The following is a 19,885-nucleotide window of genomic DNA, read 5'->3' on the forward strand; positions in this document are numbered from 1 at the left end:
CTGTTACTGTAATGCCTATTTCTTGCGTAAAATGTTTTCAGAAACATCTTGTAGTGTACTGTTTAGCTGTAAAATGAGAAAGTTTGCTCCGGCAACTTCCTCATTTTACAGCTAATTTAGAGTTAATTTACAGCTATTTGAGTTTGATTGGAGTTTGCGAGTTTCCCGTGCATTGATTGACAGCTGCTTTAGAGACTGCTCAGCTCTGATTGGTTGTTTTTCTTCGGGCACGGTTAAAATTGTGCAAATGCCATTAGGAGCACAGGAGGACACTGAGGAGAACATGAATTTTTTCACAGATTATTTGTCTCATGCACTACTGTCAGGATATAGTGACCGTTTTATAAAAATGTTTTATCATATTTGCTCAAAGTTACCGGCTGCAGCTTTAAAGAAAAGCCTCAGTTGAGTCAAGGTTCTACTGGGTTCAGTGACCTGTTAAAACAGGACGATGTAGAACCAACAAGGACAACACAGGATCTTGGAGAACTAGATCTCTTCTAGCACTGTTATCTCATACTCATTTAGAAGAGGGAATTCAAGGTCTTCCTCTCCATCTTGTCCTGTGAATCTAGAGCAACTGAAGGCCGTAAGAATCAATCCTACATTGCAGCAGTTTTTCTTTCACTAATTTCACCAATTCTAGCAGCTAAAGCCACTTCCCTCCCCCCCTCTTCCTCTTCTTCACACATGATATACCTGCACCATATTTATTCACATAAGCTCTGCTCAGCTCTGCCCTGGCAGTGTCACTTAATCAAGACATTTGCCCCTGTCCTCTATAACACCCCCCCTGTCGTCTCTGTCCCTCTCCCTCTGTCGTCTTCAGCTCTCTTTACCCATTTAGTTCTGCCCTGACACTTTCAACCCATAAAGAAGAACCACGGTTGGGTGCAATAAATTTAAAATGGCAATTTCCACGTTGATTAACCATAGCAGTTGCCATGGCGCCATGTGTTACAGGTCAACAGTTGCTGAGGAAACTATTTTATTAAGATGAAGTTTAGCTTAGATCACCTTAGAAACTCTTCATAAAGGTGTCACCTCAAAGTTCTTAAGATGACTGAATGTGTCCTCGCTTCGGTCGCCAATCTGGCCCCGAGGATATTACGGTGCATCTTGATAAATGGCATAACTGTGATTAAGTGCACATACACTTTTCCAAAGTTTGAGGATAAATTGCTGGCTTAGAGACAAAATGCTCACACGTTCACATACCTCAGCATTATCGTTGTCAGTAATGTGTTATCCAAAAAGTACAATATTCGTTCAAACAGGAAGAGCCGTTTGTGATGGTGGCAGAGAATATTCTGGGCCAACCCAAGAGATACAAGGGTTTCTCCATTGATGTCCTGGACGCCCTGGCCAAGATCCTGGGCTTCAAGTATGACATCTACCAAGTCGGAGATGGGAAGTACGGCTCAGCACTCCCTAATGGATCCTGGAATGGCATGATAGGAGAACTCATTGGCAAGGTCGGTGTGTTTTCTTTTTATCTCTGTCAATCAATGTCCAGATTTCAGTCCAAATGATTTTTTTTTTCTGGGAGTCAGGCCACATTGTCTTGTTTTGAAATGGGATCCCAATTATAAGGCTCAGTAAAGTGGAAAAGATTAGAAAAACATTGCACAGGCCAATAGCCTCAATCTGCACATCAGTTTTCTCCAGTGGGTGACATCATTGATTGATTGAACTCGGTCGGATTTCTGCTTTTTGGAAGAAGTTTGAGACCTTGACAAATGCTGTTTTGGGTCATAATGGTAATGGGATTTTAATTCCCTTTGATAGAGATAGAAGTTTACTTGTTTTTCCATTATATAATGGCTAAATAAATGATATCAATCTCAGATTCATGCACTGTATCTAAGCTACAGTGTTTACTGTATAAAGGCAATTGAATTATTCACATTCAATCACTTTTTATTACTGTAAGGTACATACACTCTCACCCAGGGCTGGCTATAGACATAGGCCATATAGGTGGTCGCCTAGGACGCCACCTTCTGGGGGGCTCTGGTAGCACCCTTAAAAAAATAAATACATTTAAAAAATGCCAGTGGGCGCCTTCCTCATTTTCTGCATTGAAGTAACAGATGAACTAATACATAAGGAAATAAAGAAAGAAATACACTTTTCACCCCTTTAACCCCTTTAACTCCCATGTGAGATTGCTAGACGGACAGATGTCAAGATATCTAGTATTTTTACATTTTATTTCATCATAATGAAAAGGTCCAAGTCTTCATGTGCCCAAGGACGAAAACGGAGAAAAGAGAAGGAGTAAAAGCCCAATAGAGAGGTATAGAGTCGGCCCTGTTCTCACCCATATCTCTCAACATAAAATAGCGAAATAATAAAAGAGTGGAAATAATCTGGTAACCCAAGATCAGCAAAAAAGCACTCTGGAGTTAAAACCTTCTCACGAAGGCCTAATGATCTCCCTGGTTATTAGCTTCAAAGTCAACAGCGTATGGGGGAGATGAATGATGATAATGAAAGCTCATTGTGTCAGAATATCAAAAGGTTTTCCTCCTGCTGAGAGCATGAAGGTGCACAGAAAAATTGTCTGAGAGAGAGATTTTAATATTGAAAATGTGGACTGATGGTGGTTCTTGAGGAAAAGTATTAATGTTAACAAAACCTATAGGTTTCTGCTGTTTAGTAATGAAGTTGTACGCACCAAATGACCTTCCAATTTGACCATAAACAGTGGCGTGATGTAGATCTAGAGAGTACTCTTGGGAGTATTTGAAGTCAGCCACAAGTTTTCAAAATTGTCACAAACAAACCTCAATGGACCAGCTCATGAAGGTCAAATATGCTAGATTCCCTTTCCCACTGTCTAACAACATACAAAAGTCTTACACATATTCCACTGTTTGAAAAATAGAAATGTTACTAAAACATGTGACTCTCCATCCACAGCGAGCAGACTTGGCCCTATCAGCTATCACCATCACCCCAGAGCGTGAGAGTGTGGTGGATTTCAGTAAGCGCTACCTGGACTATTCAGTGGGAATCCTGATGCGCAAGTCAGAGGAAAAGATCAACATTTTCTCTTTGCTGGCACCATTTGACTTGGCAGTGTGGGCGTGCATTGCCGCAGCCATACCTGTGGTGGGCATCATGATCTTCCTGCTCAGGCGCATCCAGGCAGTGCGCTGCCAGAGCAGTGCAGGAGGCCACCCACCCCCATCTGTCTCCACTTCGCTTCAGAGCGCCATCTGGATTGTCTACGGTGCTTTTGTGCAACAAGGTAGGTGATATAGTTTGAGTCTGTCCTCCACAACATTTAAGGACAGAGGTTACAAATTATTTTTTTGTTATATAGACTAGGCAAGTTTTTATTCTACCAAAATATACACCAACCTCTTAGTTATTTTTATAAAATGTTCACTATATCCTGTGCATGAGACAGGTAATCTAAAGAAAAAAATCATGTGCCTCTGTGTCCTCCGGTGCTCCTAATGGCATCTGCAAGATTTCACCGACCAGAGGAAAACAACCAATTAGAACCAAGCTTGAGCCTTGCCGTCTTTGAGCAGCTGTCAATCACTCACAAACTCCGATCAAACAGTCAAACTAGGCAGTGCTGATCAAATGTGAATCAATATTCTGTTATTGTAATATTTCTATTTCTTGCCTCAAATTATTTCCGAAATATCTTTCTTTCTTACAACTTTTTTCATTGTACAGCTTAACAGTACACTACGACCTATTTCTGAAGACATTTTACGTGAGAAATAGGCATTACAGAAACAGAATATGAATTCATATTTGATCAGCGCTGCCTAGTTTGACCATTTGTAAGAAGTTTGCGAGTGATTGACAGCTGCCTCCGTTGAATGAACAGCCAATAGGAACGCTCTCGCTCTGAAATTACCTGTGATTGGCCGAAGTCTCCTGTCATGGGCTAGATTTTCTAAAGCCTGAAAACAGAGCTATGAGGAGGTGCAGAAGTCTAGTTTTCTCTCAGAACACTTGAATTACAAAATGCTGAAAGGTTATTATAGAATTTTTGCCCAATGATGCAAAAAATATTATTCTGCCTACTGCCGCTTTAACTGATAAAGTCAGTGTCACTGTACCACGGCGTTGTCCGGTCTGGGAGTTGTCTGGGTTTTTATCTTAGAACTTTAACCCTTTCAAAGTGTGTTTTCGGTTCATGAAAGTTAATTACAACCTTTTGGTCACCTCAAATGTCTCTGCCTTCGTTTGTACTTAGCTCCATCCTCTCGTGTCACTTCTGGTTGCAAAAAAACGAGACGGCTATGGCCAAAAAAACAAGATGGAAATGGCCGAAATCCCAAATTCAAGGCTTAAAATGCTAGTCCACATGGGTGACGTTACGTTAGTCTATGATGAAAACCGGCCTGCTCTTGACCTTCAGTAGTGCATCATTGGAAGCACCACCCATAACGTCCTTGAAGGTGGAACCCTATATCTTCTTAGAACAAAATTGAAAAAACACCAAAAACTACTTCTACTACAAGGGATTAAGGACAGATGATTAATGTAAAAAGGAGTCCAATCAATGAAAATGCACATGTGGATGTCCGTATACAACAAATGCTGATTCAGTAGTGAGTCATTTTGAGGCACAACGCCCACCCTAGCATTTTCTAAAGGTGCCCTTGTCAAGGAGAACATCCCATCTTTAGGTCTGGTGGTGATCCAGGTATGTCCAGTTTGGATAAATGACTACTTCAGCAACTGATGTTAAAGCCTGAACAGCATCTATCAAAGTCTGGCACGCCGCCTATGAGCCTTTTTTAACCCAACACCCACTATATTTCAAGAGAAGCTAAATTCAATGTCTTCTCTCTGCCTCTCGTTTCTTTTTTTCCCTCGTTTCTGGCTCGCGTTCCAACGTCGCCACTTTGTGTTTCAGTCAAGTGGATTGCATGTTTTTTCTTGGGATGACGTAGGTCGCTTTGATATGGATCTGACTGCTGATTCATAGTGTGCCATTGTCAGAGAGCATAAACTTGGCAACCGTATCCCCTCCGCTGATTTCATAATGATATGCCAACACACTGGGGTTTGTTGTATGTTAATGCGGATTTAACTATACACCCACAGATACACTGACTTTCCTCCCCGCCGTATTCAAACAGGGACTGCCCTTCTTTTGTTCTATAAGGAGGTCAGGGAGAGGTTGGAAATGATCTGAGAACTGATGAAGATAACACGTTTGCATTGTAATCAGACAGTTAAATCAATTTGTTTCAAAGATGAAAGAGGCTGCACCGTGTTGGACGGTTGCAGCAGGGTAAGATCCAGTAAAGTTTTGAGATGCACATTTCACATTCGATGACCTTAAGAAATCAGTCAAAGCCATATGTAATAAAAATGATTGATGCCGGAGTGCTATGCATCTGACAAGTCCTTCAGTTTTTTTTTCCCAAACTGTCCTAAGGCCGCAGCTGTGTTGATTGTGACACTTTCAGACAAATATGTTTTCATTACATTTCACACTCCTGAATCTCTCCGATGACATTTCTATGGCTTTACTCCTCAAAATTAGAATGCGTGCTGACATTTTTCTCATGCACCTCATAAGCTGTTGGATGTTTGGAGAGAAAGAGTCGGTATGACAGAGAGAAAGTGAAGATAGAAAAGCTAATGTGACGAACTAGTCTTTTCCCCTCAAAGAAAACAAGGAAGGGCAATGGATTAAAGACATGAAGGAAAGAACATTAAAAAGACAAGGAAGAAGAATGAATATTAATGAGTACTGCACTCTTTGATAAAATTGGATTGGGATGTGTAACAGAATATAAAAGTGAGCGAGTAACATTTCAGGCGAGATGATTTTGAATACGCTAAGCTCTCGAGAAAATAGGTGATGAAAACGCAGTTATTACACAAAATCATCATGTGCGTATAGTCGACTGTGCCAGTTTTACATTAAAAAATGACTATTATCGTAAAAGTGAGAATAAAATTACAACCTGCAGCAGCTTTAACACAAAATGATGGGTACTTTAAAGGTATGTAAATTGTGTGAGTTTCAGTAAAAGACTACCCAATAATCACTAGTCCATTAAACATTTTAAGAAGAAGATTTTTTGATAGACATATTTTCAAACCTAGAGAAAATAGCAGGGTTGATGGAAACTCAGTAGGTTTTATCATTGTTATAGATATGCATAAAGCCACTGCAAAATACTACAAAATCCCTTTTTTGATGATAAAGTATTGTACCAGAACAATCAGTTTACCTACGAGACACACACGCACACAGACAAAATGTTAATGTCTGTTTTGTCATTGAGTTGACCAATCTCCTAAAAGCTTGTTTGAAATGCAGGGAATAATCTAAGTGACTCAAAACACAAGATAGTAAGATAAAAAGCCTTTCTGTTCTTGGCCCTCTCATAATATAACTACCAACTGAAACAATAAAATCAGGCCGCGAGACCCCGATAATAATAAAGCACGCCTACGTGTTTTGGCAGCCTTAGAGCTTCTACATGAGATGCATGACATATACAAATGTGTTGCTTAAAGGGATTATCTGTAAGAATCACAAATTGCATGTTAACAATGACACCTGTGGCCGTTAAGTCGACGAAAGTCAACGTCCTGTTGCTCGCGCTCACACTACCGACACACACGAGACTGAACATGATTGACAGGCATCATGTTGATTAATGTTAGCAACATTAGGCAGCTAAAACCAACCAAGTATCACTATATATTTCACATGCTTGGCAGTAATGTTACCAAACGAAGGTCCCTCCATGAATCGAAGGCCCGGCAGATGTTGATCCGAGTGTTAACGTTTCCTGCTTCAACCTCCCGATCGTGGTCAGAAGGCACAGGGGAGACACCGTAGTTTTGGTCTCCTGGGTTGGAGTCAATAACGCTACTCGCTCCGGAGTTAACCCCCCATCACTCCACTCAGCAGCAGGGAAACAAGACACATTTCTGCACAAACTGCGACTTTGTTTTCTCACACACTTGCCGCTGCTCTCTCTCTCTCTCTTGCTTCACCACTCACTTTCACCTTCACACACACTCCTCCACAATGGTCTGCTTTTCTCCCACAACACAAATTTTCGCCCGACGTCGGTCACATTCCTGTTTTGCAAGACGGGCTTCACTAGCGTCTGAGTTGTGGTGGGGGCTGGTCGTTAGTTTGCGTTATTTCTAACCGAACGTTAGCTACGGCGAAGGTACTCGCGAGCGCGCATGACATCAAATCCGTTGGATTTTCCTAGAAAAACAGGCCCGGGTTCCTCACATTAAAAGCAGTCTACCGGCTGATAGAAGAAACCCAGAAAGTTGCGGAAGGTCTAATTTTTTAGGTTAGGTTACATCCTGATCACATATTGGCAATAAAAATGTATTTATACATGTAAAAAGTTAAATACAGTCTCTTTAAATGGGATTACAGTGCATAACATGTTTTTTGGTATTTACACCAGAGTAGGGATAAGAGATGATGTATAGTAAAGATGATGATGATGATGATGATGATTTGTGCTTGTCTGTGAAGTTTTTTATACCCATGTGTTTATACCTGCTCCTCCACAGGCAGTGACTCCATCCTGGGATCGGTGGCTCTGCGTATTGTCATGGGCAGCTGGTGGCTCTTCACCCTCATTGTCTGTTCGTCCTATACAGCGAACCTGGCTGCCTACCTCACCGTTTCACGCATGGACAATGCTGTCAGGTAAGGCACAATACCTTAATGTACACATTGTTTGAACTGCGTCAAATGCAGTTAATTCTATTATTGTGGAACCTTCACACAACAGGATTTCACCTGCAAAAAGTATTTATTAATTTATGCTGCATGTGTTTTCAAGTACACATGTACTGTATAATGAATAATAGATGAATAAGTGAGTTCCTATTATTCTGTTTTTTTAACCTTGAATTTACCCTTCGTCCCCTTGGTTGCTGTTGCTAGGCTTTCGCACCCAACATGTCATTACAGTGTGCATTTGAGAGCTACATTCAGTATTCAGAGTATTGTGAATGAAGAGGCCATTAAAATCAAAGGAAAGTGTCACACACCCCACGTCTTGACAACTCACCTCAAAAATATGCTAAAATCTTAACATGGTAAACTCAAGCCCAACAGGCAACAACAGCTGTCAGTGTGTCCATGTGCTGACTTGACTATGACTCGCTCCAAAACTGCATGTGATTATCATAAAGTGGGCATGTCTGTAAAGGGGAGACTCATGGGTACCCATAGAACCCATTCACATATCTTGAGGTCAGAGGTCAAGAAACCCCTTTGAAAATGGCCATACCAGTTTTTCCTCGCCAAAATTTAGCGGAAGTTTGGAGCTCTATTTAGGCTCCTTCATGAAAAGCTAGTATGACATGGTTGATACCAATGGATTCCTTAGGTTCTAATTTCATAGGATGCCAGTATCTTCAGTTCTAGAGAGGGCCTTAACAAAGGCTCAATTACACTTGCAGTGTGAGATTTCTTTCTATGTTATTATTCTGGGGGCGGCGGTTCGATCCCCGGCTCCTCCCGTCCACATGTTGAAGTGTCCTTGAGCAACCCCAAATTGAACCCGAAGGCTGTGCCATCGGTGTGTGAATGAGGATTTAGATTAGATCCTGATGGGCAGGTTGACACCTTGCATGGCAGCCTCTACCATTAGTGTATGAATGTGTGTGTGAATGGGTGAATGCTGACATGTAGTGAAAAATGCTTTGAGTGGTCAGAAGACTAGAGAGGCGCTATATAAATGCATTTCCATTTACCATTTTCACAGTGGGAATAGTACAGTACATTCTGTAAACATGTTTTTTGGCCCAAATCTTCTATCTATTATACTTATGTTTACCTAAATCTTGATTGAATATGTATCTGACACACAGATGTAGCCCTCTAAATTTGACACAAGTGAAAGAATATGACTCCTCCAGAGAGAAGACGTCTCCCTCTGTTAGAGTTGTTGGAACTACAGAGTTACAGAGTGATGCTTTTATTTGTTTTAACCTCATAAACAATATTTGGCTGAGTACAGACAGGAGCACATAAACCCGACAACACCCGACAACACCCAGACAGTTTTATTTTGTACTGTCATCAAGTTACTTAAGGAATTAATTTTAATTGGCGACAGCTGATATGACCTGCAGCCGGTGGTGGTCAGGGCTTGCTAAAAGTGAGGAGTTGCTTCATAAATGTTTTGAACACTGAGCTTTGACAAAAAGAGAGGAGAAATAACAGAGTTGTTACCATCGGAGCTCAGCAAATGTTGCCAGCCCAGGTGCCAAAACAGTCAATCGCCGGTGCAACCAAATCCTTTTTCACATTCATTTTCACTCTCATATGCAGTGAAGTGCTTGCAGTGCAGAGCCCAGCTGTCATTAAGGAGAGCAGTGCTGCAACACTAGCAGGCTGAGGCGGACAACACACATTGTGTGTGAATGTGAATATAAGTATATTCTCATTCACTGAAGTAGATGTACTTAACCGGACAAGGACTGTCCCTAAAAATGTTTGTATATGTCCTCAAATTTTAAAACGATTTAGCATTGCACTCCTATAACATTGTCAGATGGACAGTTCAAAAACAAAAAAACATTTATACAGCAGAACCAGACATATTGTCTGTTTTTCTTGTTTGTTAAAACCTGGCGCTACATTACCCACAATGCTACCTATCCGCCGACAGTTCAGTCGCCGATTTTGGTGTGCTATGCTGGCAGCTAATGTAGCTGGTTACAGAGATCTGGTAACTTCATTTCTGTCTAACTCTATGCCCCAAGATTTTTTTTCATTTGCTACCTTTTAGTCTTCAGACTCAAGTCAATTCATCAGATTTCACACAGCTCCCTCTAAAGACACAAAACGCTTAATACAACTTTTACACATACTGTATGCAGTAGTACCATAGACTATATATAAGAAGTTGACGTAGTCACCTTGACATCACCCATTGGTTTGTGGACTGCCGTTTTGAAGCCTCGAGTTCGGCATTTTGGCCGTCGCCATGTTGTTTTTTTGCAACCAGAAGTGACAGGAGAGGGTGGAGCTAAGTAATACTAGAACGCTGAATAAGATATTTTTAGGTGACCAAAAAGATTCTAATTAACTTTCATGAACTGAAAACCCACTGTGAAAGGGTTAACGTTGTAAGACAAAAATGCAGAAAACACCCAGACCGGACAACACCGTGGTAGCGACATGTCAATTACAAGGTAGCCACGCCCTAAAGCATTCCCTGCTTTATCGTCTATTTGACTCTAAATAGATATAGATAGATAGATAGATACTTTATTGTCATTGTCATTGAAAACAACGAAAAACAGTTTAGCAGCTCTTTGCAGTGAAAAACAAACATTAAAACATTCAGTCACAGAACAATAAATAAGTGGATCATCATCATAAAGTGCAAATTATGGTTCAGCAGCTAGTGTCCTCAGCCTATGGGGGGGGGGGGGGGGTTCTACACACTTGACAGCCTGTGGGTAAAAGCTGTTTCGTAGTCTGTTGGTGTGTGTTTTAATTGTCCTGTATCTCCTTCCGGAGGGAAGGGGAGCAAACAGTACATGTCCAGGGTGGGTGGGGTCTTTGGAGATACAGCTGGCTTTCTTACAGAGCCGACCAGTGTATAGGTCACTGAGGGGGGGTAATGTGGTCCCAATCACTTTTTCCGCCATCCTCACCACCCGCTGCAGGTCCCTCCTGTTCTCCACTGTGCAGCTAGCAAACCACACAGTGCAGCAGTAGGTCAGGAGGCTCTCAATGGTTGCCCGATAGAAATTGATCAGCAGGTGTTGAGGAAGGTGAGCCTGTTTCAGCTTCCGGAGGAAGTAGAGTCTCTGCTGGGCCTTCCCCACCTGATGAGAGATGTTTTTGGACCAGGTGAGGTCTGACGAAATGTGGACTCCGAGGTACGTGAAGCAGTCCACCCTCTCCACCTCCTCTCCACGTACGCAGAGGGCAGAGTGCTCCACCCGTCTTGCTCTCCTGAAGTCTATTATCATTTCTTTTGTTTTTGTTGTGTTTAAATCCAGGTTGTTATGGGAACACCATTGTGTCAGATGTTGGATCTCCTCCCTGTAGGCTGTCTCGTTGTTGTTGGTTATCAGTCCTACTACAGCAGTGTCGTCTGCAAATTTGACCATGGTGTTGGTGGGGTGAATAGTTGAGCAGTCATATGTGAAGAGGGAGTAGAGAAAAGGACTGAGGACGCACCCCTGTGGTGTTCCAGTGCTCAGGTTCAGAGTGGCCGAGGTGTGGTCCCCCATCCTGACACACTGGGGTCTGTTCCTGAGGAAGTCCAGCACCCATGTGCTCAGTGAACTGCCTAAGCCCAAGTTGCTAAATTTTTGAACCAGTTTGTGTGGAATTATTGTGTTGAAAGCAGAACTGAAATCAACAAACAGCATCCTTACATATGTGTTGTTGTGATCCAGGTGTGTAAGGGCTGCGTGAAGAGCTGTTGTGATTGCATCATCCGTCGATCCGTTTGTCCGATAAGCGAACTGGTGTTGGTCAAGATCGGCAGGGATGACAGTTTTAATGTGGGACAGAATTAATCTCTCGAAACATTTTGTGATAATGGGGGTTAGAGCAACTGGCCGGTAGTCATTCAGGCAGTTCACTTTGGTTTTCTTGGGTACAGGGACGATGGTGGTTTCCTTAAGGCATGTGGGAACAACAGACTGTTCAAGTGAGAGGTTGAAGATGGTTGTAAATACCCGTTAGCTGGTCTGCATAGGCCTTAATGATTCGTCCGGAGACCCCATCCGGTCCTGACGCTTTCCTGATGTTGACTCGGCGCAGGACGGATTTGACCTGGTGGTGTTGGAGCTTTATCGGTTGGTCCTTCTCAGTTAGTGCAGGTTGGATGTTGGTTTCCTTGTTTTCCCGGTCGAACCGAGCGAAGAAGTGATTCAGGGTATCAGGAAGCGTGTTGTCTGTGGGACTTGAGGCTGTGCGGTTGTCTTTGTAGCCAGTGATGGTTTTTATCCCCTGCCACATGCTCTTGGAGTCATTGTTCTTAAAGTGCTCCTCTATGCGCTCTTTATATCTGCGTTTGGCCTCCCTGATCCCCCTCCTCAGTCTCTTTTGCGCCTCTTTGTATTCCTGCGAGGTCCCAGATTTAAAGGCAGAGTCCCGTGCTCTGAGCAGGGTCCGCACCTCGCCGTTGAGCCACGGTTTCTGATTCGGAAAGACTTTGATGGTTTTTGTCCCAACCACACCTTCAGCACAAAAGTTTATGTAGGAGAGGACAGCCGTTGTGTGTCCCTCCAGATCTGTCTCCTCAGCAAATATATCCCAGTCTGTGGTATCAAAACAGTCCTGTAGAGCTGAGGTGGCTTCCTCAGTCCACACCTGAACTGTTTTAATGGATGGTTTCTGTCTACAGATCAGGGGTCTGTATGCTGGAGTCAGAGACAGGGACAGATGGTCTGATAGTCCAAGATGTGGGAGTGGAGTGGCTCTGTAGGCATCTGGAATGCTGGTGTAGACCTGGTCCAGTGTGTGTTTCTCTCTTGTAGGGAAGTTTACATTTTTGAAAAACTTCGGCATGACAGATTTTAGGTTGGCATGGTTAAAGTCTCCTGCTGCAATAACAAGGCTGCCTGGTTGTGCTGACATGTAGTTGTTAATGGCACTCTGTAGCTGCTCCAAGGCTAGCTTAGCGTTAGCATTTGGTGGTATATAGACAGCTGTTATCATGACAGATGTGAACTCCCTGGGCAAGTAAAAAGGTCTACAGCTCCGCATCAGGTATTCTATCTCCGGGGAACAGTGTGTTTCAGTAACCCTGGCGTCAGTACACCAGGGGCCTCATGTATAAAAGACTGCGCAGCTTTCACACTGGAAGATGGCGTACTCACAAAATTGGAAAAGTACGTACGCACAGAAATTTTCACATGTATAAAACCATGCGTACGCCTGTTCCTGCGCACCTTTCCTTTATACATCCCACTTGACGTGAAATTGAGCGCAGCTGCACGTGCCACTTGGTCCGCCTTGTCTCCTCCCATTAATAACTATAAACACGCGCCATGCTGTCACTTATTGTCCAAATAACAACGGCAAATCACGCTGGAAAAGGAACAAAAAAGAAGAATTTCACAGAGTGTGAAATTGAAGTGTTTGTTACTGAGGTGGATGCTAGAAAACATATTTTATTTGATGGTCTTTCATCAGGAATCAGTAACAAACGCAACGTCTCCACAGCAGCTGACCGTGCGCTCCCGAAGGTTCCCGAAGGCTTCCGAAGGCGCACGATCAGCTGCGCCCCGTGCCTTGACTGTTGAGAGGCGCCGGTCTGGCCGCGTCCTCAAATATACTATACGCTGTGCTGGAGTCACAGAGAGAGATTGTCAATACAATGAAGGATAATATATATATATGCAACGAATTAAAAAGAATGAATGATGGTGGGATAAGTCATATATTAAAAGACCTTGTTAAAAAAAAATGTTTGTCTCAACTCACCTCGTTGCTTTACATTCTGTGTATCTCATCCAAACGGCGCCGTATAGCTGCTGCATTTGGCTCATTGTTAGGTGTGCCAGGGTCCGGTTCATCCATCTGTAGCTCCAGGGGACACAGGCTCACCACGGTGGTTTGCCACATTGTGCAGCACGCGATTTTGTTTTTGGCACGGTGGTTAAGTCATGCCATCTCTGGGAAATTAGTTTAAATGTGTTTTTGTTGTGCCTCTCTGATGTTAAACTTTATGCGCAAACTAGTTAAGAAATATGTGGGTTGTTTTTTTTGATCCCACATCATAAATAAAGCTCAGTAAGTTGAGTGGAAAAAATATTTTTACACATTTAGCGAGTTTCAGGACTTTGTAGTTTGACACTGCCAGATGACAGAGTTTGGAAGACGGCCCGCACATTCTCACGACTGGTCTAGAGTTTGCGGCACGGTCCGCACATTCTCACGTCACGTTGATTTTTATACATCCCGGCGTGAGCGTGAAACACAGCGTACGCAACATTTTAGTACGTACGCACCGTTTATACATGAGGCCCCAGCTGCTGTTGACGTAAATACAAAGTTCTCCACCCCTGCTTTTACCGGAGTTGATGGTACGGTCCGCTCTGTAAACAGCGCGGCCCGCTAGCTCGATAGCAGCGTCCGGGGTGTGCGAGTCCAGCCAAGTCTCTGTTATTAACATCACACAGTATTCCAGGCAGCGCGATGTAATCCGCAGTCTTATCTCGTCCATCTTGTTGCTGAGTGACCGGGCATTGGCAAGGAAGAGGCTTGGAATCGCCGGTTTGTAGGGGTTAGCCTTTAGCCTAGCCCGTAGCCCCCCTCTCTTCCTCCGCCTGCGTCTCCTGTGACGCTGCCGTCTCCGCAGAGTCTCCAGGGCAACGCTGCTTCCTCCTTCCGGGGAAAAACGCCGTATCTCCGGTGGAATAAAGTCCCAATTCGTGTGCGGGGTGCAAAGTTTGTCCGCCACATTAAGCAGCTCTGCTCTGCTGTATTGCAGATGTCCCTCTATCACTCCAGTGACAACGCATACACACACAAAAAACATACATACACTGCCGAACCGAGAGCGCTGGGCCGCTGCGTCTAACCGCGCCGCCATCTTGCTAAATGGGACCATAATTTACGAAATGAACATCATGCTGTTTTGAAGAAGACTTGAAACTAGCGATTGAGACCAAAAATTCATGTTTACAATGTTTACTGAGGTAATAAATCAAGTGGGAAGTAGGGTGATTTTCTCATAGACTTCTATACAATCACTTCTTTTTGCAACCAGAGGAGTCACCCCCTGCTGGGTTTTAGAAAGAATGCAAGTTTAACGCACTTCTGCATTGGCTTTACTTTTCAGACCCGGAGGTTGCCCACTGAGTGGTACTCCCTAGGACCTGTAAACAGACTTTGAAGTGTAAAATTTGTAAAGCTTCTGCATGCTTTCATATAATTATTCTCTTGAATATATATGTCTCTTGAACTATTTCTATCATAGTAAGATCTGTGTGTAGTGGAAATTAGTCATTTTTATGCTATACACAGTGTGTGGTGTTCTTTAGGTATCATATATAGTATATTTTTCAATTCAGGGACAAGCGCTGGCTTGAAGGTTTATCCGAGTGCATCTCTCATCAGCTGCAGTTGATGCTCGGTCTGTCTGCTTTTCTGTAATTTTTGACCCGCTGCCTAACAACTAGCCTGTCCTCAGTCCAAATGCTATTTGTCAGTGAATCCAATTTGGTGTGCTGTCTTTCCCCGAAGAATGGGCAGAGAGGCATTTGATTGCATTGGGTCCGTCTTCTGTTGAACAAATAGCCACATGTGGACATGTGAGGAGAGGGAGTGAATGCTAAGCAGCACACAGCTCACCTGTGAAGAGAGAACTTGTAGCCTGTGTGGGATTCATGCTTGGCTAATCTAAATTAATTGTGCAGAAACTGTGAACAGATTTAAGGCAATAACACCTGAGATGTACAGTACATTCATCTCGAGATCAGATGTCCTGGAGGTGATGAACTGTCAAGCAACCAGAATTGCTCGCATACTAAAAACATACTTTTTATTCATTAGAGGAGAATGTGAGAACAGTACATATAGTATATATATTCACTAGCCTACATTTAGCTTTCCATATTGCAAGAAAAATAACAAATTATTGCAATTCCAATATGTGTTAATTGTTTTTTTCAATCAGCATTTCAAGCTCAGGTAGGAGAGGCCTTTCTTTAGTACTCCATTGCTTTCCTGACATGTATAAGACAAATTGCCCAGCATCAGGTCTTACTTAGCAGCAGTGCATTCATCTTAACTCTGCTGCCCCTCTTCCCAATTACATAATATTTATGAGTGACTACTGAATGTATTTAAAATGTAAAACTATCTGTGAACACTTTGTGGACAATCTTTTGTGACCCTGACTTTAATTTGCTATTAGGCTTGGTAAATATGCTCCCTAAAGTCTAAATTAAAACAGGAAACCCCCCCAAAAAATCAAATGGACATATTAAGGAATAGGTAGATTAGGTAGAACATTCTGAGGATTTTTTTTTACTAAAAGACTCAGGTTCGCTTTCACATCAGGGACCCGGGCCCGGATCAGAGAACACTTGGCCCCAAAGTCCAGTTCGTTTGATTAGTATGAACGATCCATACCGTACTCGGGCACGGTTTGTCGATCCGTACTCGAGTCCACTGGAGTACGGTTCATGTGTACAGGGGTACGGGTTGCATCAGGAAACACGGAAGTGGACTGATATTTAACGTGAGTAATGTTACCAGTTAGCGAGTGGTTGTGAAAGTGCAGGCTTTTTAACGCCGGTGGCCGGTGAAATCTGTGTTTGCTACTGTATATTGGAGAATCGTACTCGGGCACAGTACGAATCAATCGTACCTAATATGAAAATGCCCTAAAACTAAATTTGAAGTGTGGGGAAGTGATTGCTTCTTTTAATGACGGAGACAGAAGAAATAACACTTCAGATCTAACCCTGAGAATAGGAGTTCTTTGACATAATTAAATTGTCTACTCTTTTTAAACTTTCTTGTGGTTCTCTACCTAACCACTTGCTGTTGTTACCCACTATCAAAGTGGGCGTGTCTAGCACACCAGTGATTGATTTCCTATTATGAAATCAATGTTTATCAAACTACAAAACACAGTTGTAATTCCCCTCAAAGCACAGGGTGGAAAACTCTGGATTAGGGTGTAGGTGCGGGTGCGGGTACGGGTGCGTGTGTGCGGAAACTGACTCATGTAAACTTCTGTAGACTACTTTGTGTTAGTTTCAGTTTTAGTCGGACTTTGGGAGGAACCAGTTTAAAGACGAGGACGCATCGCTCTGTAATTATTTCTCCTTTCATCCAGCTGCTCAGCTGTTACTTTCTCTACATGCAGTTTTCTGTCATGCACATGTGTAATTGTAAATTGCAGATTAGAAAACCGGTTTCCTGTATACATGGCGAAGAAATCAGTGTTCTCCAGGTGAAATGTTCCTGGGAAAATTAGGGTTCCCCTATCCTCAATTACAGTTAACAGATTTCTCGTTTACTGGAGAAAGCCGACTGTAAGTTGATTACTGAATTGCAAGTAAATGAACAGATTGTAGGTTGGCTTGGAAAAGGAAAGATGATTGCGGAAATCCTTACACAATGCCCACAAAACCAGATGCTGCTTTGGAGTCATTGTGGTAGATGTGGGAAGGCAGTGCTGTCTCCCAAGGATTGAGCAAAAGACCTATGAGAATTTGGATTGCTATATTACAATAGGCAGTTTTTTAATCTTCCTCGCCTGATACACTATGCCTGGAGGGTTCCCTCACTGCTCAGTTCTAGGTGCCATCTTTTTATCGCTCTGTGCTCTAACTTGGCAACTTGGCAAGAATGCAATGTCTCTTTTTATGCAGATGATAACCTTTTTATTAGTGCTGTCAAAGTTAACGTGATAATAATGCCTTAACGCAAATTTGTTTAAACGCAATAACAGAATCAATTTTTCTGAAGTTATAGCGGGCTCAGTTTTAAAGTTAGAGTGAAGATACTGGTATCGTATGAAACTAAAAAACCTAAGGATTTTTTGGTTGGTACCAACCATGTCATACTAGCTTGTCGAGAAGGCTAAATAACACCAGCTATTTGAGTCAGTATGAGCCCGATATCTGATTCGGTATCGGTGCATCTCTAACTGGCATGGCCATTGTCAAAGGGGTCCCTTGACCTCTGACCTCCAGATATGTGAATGAAAATGGGTTCTATAGGTACCCACAAGTCTCCCCCTTTACAGACATTTTATGATAATCACATGCAGTTTTAGTCAAGTCATAGTCAAGTCAGCACACTGACAGCTGTTGTTGCCTGTTGGGCTTGAGTTTGCCATGTTATGATTTGAGCATATTTTTTATGCTAAATGCAGTACCTGTGAGGGTTTCTGGACACTATTTGTCATTGTTTTGTGTTCTTAATTCTTAATTATTTCCAATAATAAATATATACAAACATTTGCATAAAGCAGCATATTTGCCCACTCCCATGTTGATAAGATTATTAAATACTTGACAAATCTCCCTTCATGGTACATTTTGAACAGATAAAAAATGTGCGATTAATCGTGATTAATTATGGACAATCATGCAATTAGTCGCGATTGAATATGTTAATCGATTGACAGCCATATTTTTTATTATACATAGTAACCACAGATCTGCTATGATGTGTCTCACATAAATGGGTGGATATCTCCAAATTGGTAAATTGGATATTTCTTACCTGCTTTGGAAAGTTTGACAGAAAAGCATCAGCAGTTTGTCCTCCAACATGAATCCAATATTCAAACCTTGGAAAGATTCTGACAGATATGTATTGAATCTTAAAAAATAGACTGAGGGTTCAGTCCAGCTTCCTTCATTTTAAAAACATCAAAAGTCAAGTTTTCTGTTGTTATTTTTTATTCTTTTAATCAATTATTTCTTTCTTCCACAAGTCTGCTACTGTACAAACGCTGGTTCGCTGCCTACAGTATGTACAGAGACTATATACCCTCCTTTCCTAGTATGTGTATGAGGATGCTTCCCACTGAGTGTGTCCATTAAACATTAAGTTCATGTACTGGGGGAACAATTAACGACAAGGTCTGAAAATAGTGTGGTTACTTAAGCCAGCATTTGCATATTAGAATTTTTCTTTAAACACCGCATGGCTTTCTCCCCTTTTGTTTGTTCTTTCTGTAAATAAGCCTTTACAAAACACCTACGCCTTGGGACACAGAGGTGAAACAGTGTTTTTACCCTTGCCCACTGCGATATAAAACTATTGTATGTGTGAGAGGGAGAAAAAGAGAAAGTCAAATTAGCTTCACAACTTTTTCTCCTCCAGGATATCGCATGGATTAATGCTAATTAAGTGAACTCTTTTGCTGAACCCTTTTGTTTTTTTGTTTTTAATGTTGCTTCAATTGTTGCTGCTATGGCCAATTTTACATTTATAAAGCTAAATATAACCATGACCGACCGTGCGGGCAGTCATTTAGCACCTTTGATACCAACAAGAACACCTTAGAGCAAATTATAGACATGCACACATAAGAAGAGAATAATATTTGTTACAAGCTTGTGTCTCTGTCGCTGTGCATGGCAGAGAGGGAGAAATTGTGTGTTTGGTATTGTAGTTATTTCAGTCTTTGCAAAGCAGTCTGGTCCACTTATTCAGGCTCACAGCTTTGATTTTGTTAGCTCGACGTTCAGATCGGTAGTTGTGGAGAAGTGGGTCACCTCTGTTAGCTGGTTGGCCAACTTTTCTCTCACTGAAATGTGTAACTCCGGTAGAGCTTTCTCCGCAAAAGATTTGCGACCAGGCAGTTCATATTTCATATTAGGTGTCTTAATGAGTCTTTCGAATCTGGGCTTTTCAACTACACTAACCGGCGTTGCGATGTAGCTGTTTACAGCGGCCGTGACTTATTTGCATTTTTGCACCTTTTTTGCCATATGGGATTGCTTTGGAAAGCGAGGAAGCAAGAGTCATTTGCTTCTTGGCTGGTTCTGGTTGCTTTGGTCGTGTTGTCGTCTTCCGCTTTCTCCCGGCTCCGGGCTATCTCTCTCCGCTGCGTCCCTCCAAATATAAAAACACGACGGCCGCATATGTCACACACATCCGCCCATGAGAGTGGTCTGGATGGACACGGAGTCTGTGACGTGTGTGTCTGTGCTAGGGAGCCGGAGGGAGAGAAGGAAATGCCAACGCGAGTCTCATGCCGGCGGGTCGGCTTAAAAACATTACATAACAATTTGTAGTTGATGTTCGCGATATAGTCATTTTATACACCGCGCGTGGGACAAGCCACTTCAAATAGTCTTTGTCCAATATTATCACTTGGATCTTTGATTTTTAAAATGTGCCATCTGTCTATTGAATTTCATATTTTCTTACAGCACATGTGCTTTCACCTCT

General features: G+C 42.4%; 1 protein-coding gene across 3 annotated transcripts in view; it reads left to right on the forward strand.

Annotated features, from left to right (window-relative positions):
* Positions 1 to 19,885, forward strand: part of grid1a (glutamate receptor, ionotropic, delta 1a) — a 334,030-nt gene that overhangs the window by 300,392 nt on the left and 13,753 nt on the right. For all 3 annotated transcript variants that reach the window (XM_074646202.1, XM_074646203.1, XM_074646204.1), the window contains exons 10-12: positions 1,278 to 1,475; positions 2,926 to 3,256; positions 7,543 to 7,681. In XM_074646202.1, the coding sequence (XP_074502303.1) occupies positions 1,278 to 1,475; positions 2,926 to 3,256; positions 7,543 to 7,681 (668 nt within the window). The remainder of the gene's footprint in view (positions 1 to 1,277; positions 1,476 to 2,925; positions 3,257 to 7,542; positions 7,682 to 19,885) is intronic.

The sequence above is a fragment of the Sebastes fasciatus genome, chromosome 9, assembly GCF_043250625.1.
Source record: "Sebastes fasciatus isolate fSebFas1 chromosome 9, fSebFas1.pri, whole genome shotgun sequence".
NCBI classification, from domain to species: Eukaryota; Metazoa; Chordata; class Actinopteri; order Perciformes; family Sebastidae; genus Sebastes; species Sebastes fasciatus.